Source organism: Amblyomma mixtum, chromosome 2 (genome assembly GCF_055824585.1).
Source record: "Amblyomma mixtum isolate Tamu chromosome 2, ASM5582458v1, whole genome shotgun sequence".
Classification (NCBI taxonomy): Eukaryota; Metazoa; Arthropoda; class Arachnida; order Ixodida; family Ixodidae; genus Amblyomma; species Amblyomma mixtum.
In genome coordinates this window covers 125,207,866-125,216,158 of record NC_143013.1, presented here as the reverse complement: position 1 = coordinate 125,216,158, position 8,293 = coordinate 125,207,866, and the positions used below count along the sequence as shown (strand labels likewise).

Below are 8,293 nucleotides of genomic sequence, written 5' to 3'. Positions count from 1 at the left end.
CTCCGTACCGGACTAGTCTGTCCGGTTTGAGCTCCGTACCGGACTGGTCTGTCCGGTTTGAGCTTCGAACCGGGAATGGACTGTCCGGTATGAGCTCCGTACCGGAGCGGTCTGTCCGGTTTGGGATCGATACCGGACCGGTATGAACCGGTATAGCCATCAAACCGGACGGGTCTCGCCGGTATGAGAGTGATACCGGACCGGTATGAAACCGATATGTTCCGGTAAAATCCGGTTTGCCGCGATACCGGATTTTTCAATAGGGCGTCATGTGGCAGAAGGTCATAAAAAATACTTTCTCTTCGTTAAGCTCGGCGCTTATCATCGTTGTGTTCCCGGCTTCACTGGCTGCGTCGAGAAAGGCAGAGTAGGCTATCTGGAGCGCCGGTATTTCTGGAAACACGCTCCTGCTGCCGGCCAGCTCGCTGTTGTTAAAGCACCTATTTTTGACTTCGAAAACAGCCTGCGAGCTTGCGCTGAGGAAGGAGTCGACCAGCCGTCCGTCGGGGTGCCATTGGAGTCCCTCCTGGTCGAGCGCCTTGACCAACTCTAAGGCGAGCGAAAAGCCAAATCCGCCATAGAACATGGCCAGAGTGCCTTTGCTGTAAAATAGCGGGCGGGCCACCGCACCGATCGCGACACCTACGGTGTTTTCTACGTAATCGTACTCGAAATACGGCAGGCCATAGTTCTCTGGCATCTCAAGCACTGTGTCGAACTCCGGCGTTCTCTTGATTGTTCGAATGCTCCGGCGCGAGTTGATGAAGTATTCGCCAAACGACTCTTCTTTTTCCGGAAACGCTCGAAATAGTTCCTCCAGGTTTGTATCGTTGAGGAATTTGGCGGGAGGCCATAGCGGCAAACTGGCAGCGTGAAGTTTTTCAGTGGCCAAGGATCTGCTCTCTGGGTCCAACCAAATCGAATCGTTGAGCAAATACACAGCCGTCGATACAAGGCGGTCGAAGCCGGCGTCGACTATTTTCCTGTCGGTGTGCGTTAGCCGCGACGCCAAGCGCAAGGATAGGAGGAGCACCCTGTAGGGCACCTCGATGTGGAATCCGCAGAAGGCGGGTCTCAAGCTTCTGGCTGTCCTGCGGTCGCCGTAACGCGCCACCAGAAGGCCGCTGTCTGACACAGGTGCATAATGCTGGGCAAATTGCCACCCAAGAAAATCCAAGATCTGAGCGTTGGTGTATCTCTTGAACAGGTTACCCACTGTCTGCAGGAAAAGTACATTAGTCGTAACAACAACGTCATCCTCAGTCAGTTCGGGATTCAAGGCGGTAGCGTTCTTCAGCAGCTGCAACCATCGGCTGGAGCTTATGTCGTTCGTGAACACTTCGAGCTCGCTTATCGGGAACACAGCCGAATCTTTTGGTGAGGCGTGTAAAGCCTCTTTGATAGACTCAAAAATGTCACCCTCCATTTCGGCCGTCTGAAGCGCCCGTTCTTTGCTGGCTGTTTTTATGTCGCCGGAAAGGGCTGCGTAGAAGTCCATCCAGTACTTGACGTAGGCGTCCTTTCCGTCTCTTATGACAGCGCGGTGCTGCTGGCGGTAGAGGGTAATCAGAGGAGACGACGTCAAAATAATGCTGCGCTTGCCTTTGTATAGGCCTTTATGCATCAAAGATACTCTCACCTCGAACCAGAAGGCAGCCTGCCAATTGTAGGCCAGATTGACGAGCACCCCAAGCGCGTCGATATCTTCTTTTGGTGGATTCGGCCAAGGCAGGCTGAGATCGTTAAGAAATTGCCGGAAAAGCTTCATGTTTGTTCCGTACGTGGAGGAGTTGCTCATGCAAGACTCTAGCATAGCCAGTGCCTTGCTCGCCACGGGGAACGCCTTGGATCCTTCCTGCAGAGTCTTGCTCAGGTCCAGGAGCCATGAGTAGACCATGTCTACCATAGCGGACGTGTCAAAATCTCTAATTTCTTCCCTTAGTTTGGGCGGTGACCAATTTGAGCAGACGTGGGCACTGAAGTCGTGGCATGGGTCAAACTTCGTGCTTCGACTCTCTTCGAGAAGGCTTGCGTGTGAAAGGCAGTCGTCTGTCACGCAGAAGCCGTCTTTTACTTTCGGTGTCGTCGTAGGGATTAGGAAGAAGAGGGCGACTAAGAAAAATAGCATGGCCGCTATAGCAACGAGGCTGATGAGAATGTCCCTCTTCAGGAGCACTCCTGCGCTGCTGCCGAAGGTCTTACGAGGACTTCTTATCTGAAGAAGAAGAGGAGCTTTGCATTACTCGACCCGAAATTGCAGAATTATGTCATTAAATATGACAGTCTGATCATGCGCCCTCTCCCACATTCTGGTGTCCTGATAAGGTAAAGAAAATCTTGTACATAGTGAAACACGAGGAAAAGACAGTGTTTGTGCAGGACCAAACTTAATTTAGGTAGCTTCGGCCCAAGATATCAGTAATATTTTGACTTTCACGATGTTATATATGAACGTATTACTTCTAAGTGTGAAATTTGCAGTAGAAGGCGGCCATATTTGATGTGGAAAGGGATTAAATATATAATTGTAAAGCGTTGCACCAGCGATAATAAATATAAATGCGAAAAAGTTTAGCATTCCGTCTCAGAAGAACATGCCTACTTCTTTGTAAAGAGCCGCCGCGGTGGCTCAGTGGCTATGGTGCTCGGCTGCTGGCCCGAAAGACGCGGGTTCGATCCCGGCCGCGGCGGTTGAATTTCTTTGGAGGAGAAATTCGAGGCCCGTGTACTGTGCGATGTTAGTGCATGTTAAAGAACCCCAGGTGGTCGAAATTTCCGGAGCCCTCCACTACGCCGTCTCTCATAGCCTCAGTCGCTTTGGGACGTTAAACCGCATTAAACAAACAAACTTCTTTGTAAAGCATATCTTTGACAGGTGGAAAGAGGTCACATGACCTTGTGTTGCGAGCAAACGGATTGTGAGCAAACCACGCACCGTTGCTAAACTCTATGCAATTCCAACGCGCCCGTCGTGGCGCTGAGCGTGAGCCTTACGGGAGCTCTGGATGAGCAAACTGGGTTGCACAAGCCCAACCGGTGGCCGTGTTTGAAGCAGCCACCATCCTCGGCAGGGGCGCTTAAGCGCTGCGCCCATGCGCCAGGATTCGTACGAGGACTCCCCGCGATCATGAGTGCCAAAGAAAATGTCGTGACGCCATCCACACCACGTGACTACCATTGATAGAGCCCCTATGATACCTGTGATAGAGCACCGCCAAAGTTGGAAATGCGACTACCCCCCAATATTGCTAAGGACCCTGAATCCTCTGGTAGGGTCACTCCTATATTTGAAAAAGGGGATTAATTGGTGAAATGAGCTCCATTAGCAAGTTGAATTAGTTAGACTTCATGTGTTAATAAAATCGAAAGTGCTCAATCATTCTTGAAGGTTATAATTCATGCATACCATTTAGAGCCAATGAAACAGTTTCAAACCAAAATTAGGGCGCGAGAATTGCAAGAACATTAGGCACTCGTTATAGACACCATCACACGCAATGTAAACGATATAATATTTTTTTCTTTAAGAATCTGGCTAAGAAGGCCCCTAAGTTTCCCTAATTACGTTTGATTTTTTTTCCCGACCCTAAGCCGAATGCTATAGGCGAATTGTATCCTGTTGGAAGTAACGCTCACCTTCAAAATGTTTATACTAAAGCGCCCTGCTCAGAAGTGAAACGAAGCTAGTGTTGGCTGAGTGTGCGACACCACCTACTTTTCGCCCGTTGCAACAGGGCGCTGAACTTATAAATCATATGCAGCTCAATTCCTACCATGCCCCGATATTAGAAAACACGGCCGTTTGAAGTGTTCAAATCGGCAACTTACCCTGTCGGCCAAATCAAGGTTCTTCAGGTCCAGCCAATTGGGACTCAGCACGGCGCTCTTCCTTGGAATCGCCTTGGAACCCTTGGTGCGAGGTGCCGGGTCCACGGCAGGTGCAATATCCGGCACTGAGCCGGCGGGTGCCGGGTCTCCTGGTGGGACATCTGCGCTCTCCGGGCAAGCCGGGCTAGTCTCGGCCGCACCTTTTTTGGTAGACTTCGTGGCATGAGTGCTAGGAGGTTGGGTGGCGGTCAGCGTAACGATCACGTCCGCCTGCTTCGCTTCACCACCCGAGGGAGCCTCTTGCACGCCGAAGGCCACTTGGCTGTTTTTTTTTTCGTGAGTGCTTTAGATATGAAGCTTTGTTCCGAGGTTGCTGCGATGGCTGATTCTCTGCGACGCGTTCAGGATGTGGCACTTTACAGCTCTCAGCATCACTTGGCTTTGCAAGCTTCGAAGCAGGATCGTCTGAGGTTGGCCCTGCTGTTTCCACTTTGATGGTTGCAGCCTTAAGGCGGCTGGTGGAGCTGCCAGTTAACACGCGTCGACTGCGGTTGTCAGCAGTACTATTTGACAGCCTGCGAGGCCTCTTAATTGAAGATCCCGTTTTGACTGCCTAATCGGTACCTTGTGGAGAGTGAGATTCATTCTTATGCTCTGCGGCGACTGTCGCGCTGGGCATGCGTCTCTTACGAGTGGACACCTTAGACATCTCTCCGTCTGGCTTGGAAAGCCCACGTTCCTTGTCGGGAGCCCCTGGTCCAGAAGACATAACGTCTCGGCGGCAGAGTATGGCCCAGCCCGAGCCTGCAAAGACCACAAGGATGCGGAACTGTATAAGCCAGCCACATATCGTTTGTGCTTCCTTGTAAAAACGGACAGATATCTGTTACACAGCTCTGAAAAAAAAAGTTAGGGGGTGGTTTAGTTTATCCCTTTCAGAATCGCTATCAACAGCGCCCATCGCTGCTTCAATGACAGTGCATAATAGCCTGGAGAATAGTACATAATACTGTACTCTACACTCCTTCACTGAGACACGGAACAAGCGCGAAACATGGGATGCCGGAAATAAAGTACAGTACAGCCCACGCCTGTGACCTTTTTTTGAGGTTACATGCTTGTCGCTGCTTTTTCTTTTCCGTGCTTGCCATAACCTGTTTATTTTTTTATTCAAGGTACCTACAGCGCCTTAAGAGGCATTATTGTAGGGGGGGGGGGTAACTACATTAATATTAAAATTCTGTAGAGCAAAAGAGAACAATAGAGAAAAAAGTTAGAGAAAAATGTTAAGAACCAAATATTTTTAGGGGAACCCCCAAGGTGGAGTAGTTTTTTAATAAGGGAGTAATTACTCATTGACGTCCACCCGAGCGCAGCCATACGGCCACAAAGGAAAGCTATACAGCTTTCACAGAAACTTCGTAGTTAAAGAAAAATTCGTCCTGGTCCGGGGTTCGAACCCGGGACCACCGCCACACCGGAGCAGTCGCTCTACCAATTGAGCTAACCGGGACGGCAAGCTTATGGTAGGGCGAGAGCGAATTGATCTATAACTCGAAGTGGAAACAGTGTTGACCAAATATTTTTAGGGGAAACCCCCAAGGTGGAGTAGTTTTTTAATAAGGGAGTAATTACTCATTGACGTCCACCCGAGCGCAGCCATACGGCCACAAAGGAAAGCTATACAGCTTTCACAGAAACTTCGTAGTTAAAGAAAAATTCGTCCTGGTCCGGGGTTCGAACCCGGGACCACCGCCACACCGGAGCAGTCGCTCTACCAATTGAGCTAACCGGGACGGCAAGCTTATGGTAGGGCGAGAGCGAATTGATCTATAACTCGAAGTGGAAACAGTGTTGAGCGCAGCCATACGGCCACAAAGGAAAGCTATACAGCTTTCACAGAAACTTCGTAGTTAAAGAAAAATTCGTCCTGGTCCGGGGTTCGAACCCGGGACCACCGCCACACCGGAGCAGTCGCTCTACCAATTGAGCTAACCGGGACGGCAAGCTTATGGTAGGGTTCGAACCCCGGACCAGGACGAATTTTTCTTTAACTACGAAGTTTCTGTGAAAGCTGTATAGCTTTCCTTTGTGGCCGTATGGCTGCGCTCGGGTGGACGTCAATGAGTAATTACTCCCTTATTAAAATGTTAAGAACTTCCAATTCCACCTGTTCCACTGAGCGGAGCTAGTTTGGCAGAGCGTTAAGTGCGGAGCACCTGCAATGAAGTAGTTACAAGCGCAAACACGGCCACTCCGCGTGTGTTCTCAGTTACTGATGTATAGATAGCTGCCCCTGCAGCTAAAGTGCGAGAGAATAGCGGCGTCAATAGAAATTAATATTTTGTTGCTGTGAGTATGCAGTGTCAGGACAGCCAGGGTATATTTTAAGATGTTCTCTCATTTGTTTTGTGCTACAAGAAAGGTTTTTTGGCAAAAGTATAGTTTATCAAAAAAATCCTTGAGTAAGAACATTTTGGGGGGCAGTTGGTTAAGCATTCTGTATCGATCAGCGGGAACGCCAACAAGCACACGTGACGAGGAATACAGCCGCCTGTTCGCATGTTTCCTCGTCTCTTGTGCCTGATTGTATTGGCGCTGTTCGATACAGGGTCCTTAGGTAGCTGCCATTATGTTTACTCCGCAAGCATGCACTGTTCTCGCAAGAGCATCTCATTAACCAGAGGCGCGCAGCGCGCATTGTACAATCCTTTGGACGACCTACTGACATATTTCGCCATACTCGGCCTCTGAATAAATCAAATGACACTTGTGCTTTTACGTCGTTCCAGCGTATATTGACAAACTGAGACCTGTTCAGCCTGGCGCCATGTGTCAGTAATGGCTACCAAACCTTGCAAAATTCAGAGTGCACTAGAACGCCCATGCGCTTCATGCCTGTCGTGTAGACGGCGCTTGGCCTCAACACAAAGGACCCATTACACAAGGCACACGTTGGCATGGGTAGATGCATGTGATCACTATTACTGGGAATGGTACCGATTTACGGGTTAGAGTAAAAACAACGAAAAGGCTTATTGGTCAGTCGTGACCCATTGCAACGACTGGCGCGCTTTCGTTCAGCAGCTACAACTGTAAAAATGAAAGAAATTTGGCTTGCTTAACAAGCGCGCTCACCACTTAACGGCAAGTCTCAGAGGACACGGTAAAGTTTATGCAGCGGCAATGAAAACGCTTCAGTTGAAAGCTTGTGAGGGCAGACTAAGATTCAGAACTTCTTTGTGTCTCCGTCTTGTGGAGCATGGGTAAAAGCGTCTCCGGCGAAGCCATTGCCGACCGCAGGGGCAGCACGGCGGGTTAAGCAAATTCATCGTATAGGAGATCCGCGGGGTTTAACTTCAGGTAGTCCTGAATGCTCACCAGTTTTTTGGCGTGAGCAAGCTTTGCCCTGCCTTCGGACTATACCCTGGCGCTGTGCCCGCGCGAACTGCTTAGAAATGCGGGCCTCTGACGCCGCCTCGCTTAGACTAGACGCAAGGCTAACATGACGCTCAATAACCCAGCTGCTCTTGGTGCAATGAAATGTCGATCATCATTAAGCGCCAGACGACGGGACAGCGCAAAATGACGTCGAAAACAGCTCTGAACGAAGTTGTTTTGTGAAGCCTGTTTGCTAGACGTTAGGGTCCATTGTAATTTATTGCTCCGGTATGATCGTTACCAAGAGGACCAGTAGGGGTCGCCGTTGCGTTAGGTTACGTTTGAGCATGAGAGCGCGCGCTTTTTTACACAGCCGCGATAATGTTTCGCGCGGATCGAGAGACTTTCATTGGTGTCAGGAAACCGCACGAAGCCGATGACGTGGCATACAAACAGATGCTGGATGACGTGAAGCACGGGAAAAAGACGCACGGTCTAGTAGCAGCCATCGCTAATGTTGCGCCATTGGCGGTCGAATGAGTAGGTAGCCGTATAGAAAATACAGCACTGCATTATTCAGCTAGAACCGGAGATCTGTACCCATCGTTGATATATGGCTGCATACACCCCAGTGCATTAATTATTCAGGGATAAAGGCTACGAAAAAAGGAAATATTTTCAGCAAAACAATATTATGCACGACTGAAGTATATTAATAAAATACGTTCGGGCCGGTTGATGATGCATTTTACACGAATACGCAGAAAGAAATGACAGCAGAGGCGCTGCTCCAACTATGACAACTATTTTTGTTGAACGTAAAAAAAAAAGACAACAGCGAGCGCATGCGCATCTATGACTGGCCACAGAACGAAAGGTCATGGAAACGGGACAGGGGGGGGGGGGAGAGGAAAGTGAGGTCGCACTTTCTTTCTTTGTCTTTTCTAGTCAAGATGACAGCAAATAAGTCAAAGTAGATTAAGGAGTGCAGACTGCTCTTCTTCCCCCATTTCTAACCTATGGGAATTCGCTGGTATGCAAGGAGATAGAGGTGGTGCTGACACACATAGCCTCTCGCCTTGAT

At 49.5% G+C, this 8,293-nt stretch overlaps 1 protein-coding gene across 1 annotated transcript; it reads right to left on the bottom strand.

Annotated features, from left to right (window-relative positions):
- Window positions 1-256: 256 nt before the first annotated feature.
- On the bottom strand, window positions 257-6,790 carry LOC149360780 (endothelin-converting enzyme 2-like). Its single transcript, XM_089567926.1, has 3 exons — window positions 6,678-6,790; window positions 3,829-4,150; window positions 257-2,215 (listed from the first exon to the last, which is right to left on the bottom strand). The coding sequence occupies exons 1-3, from the start codon at window positions 6,788-6,790 to the stop codon at window positions 257-259; spliced, it is 2,394 nt and encodes a 797-aa protein (XP_089424052.1).
- Window positions 6,791-8,293: the final 1,503 nt, after the last annotated feature.

What these genes read in the sequence shown, in the direction of transcription:
- LOC149360780 (XM_089567926.1), bottom strand. Translation starts at nt 6,790, where the DNA reads ATGCCAACGTGTGCCTTGTGTAATGGGTCCTTTGTGTTGAGGCCAAGC. An exon ending in TCTGAATTTTGCAAGGTTTG is followed by an intron (nt 4,151 to 6,677) that starts GTAGCCATTACT and finishes AAAAAAAAACAG; the next exon opens with CCAAGTGGCCTTCGGCGTGC. An exon ending in ACCTTGATTTGGCCGACAGG is followed by an intron (nt 2,216 to 3,828) that starts GTAAGTTGCCGA and finishes CTTCTTCTTCAG; the next exon opens with ATAAGAAGTCCTCGTAAGAC.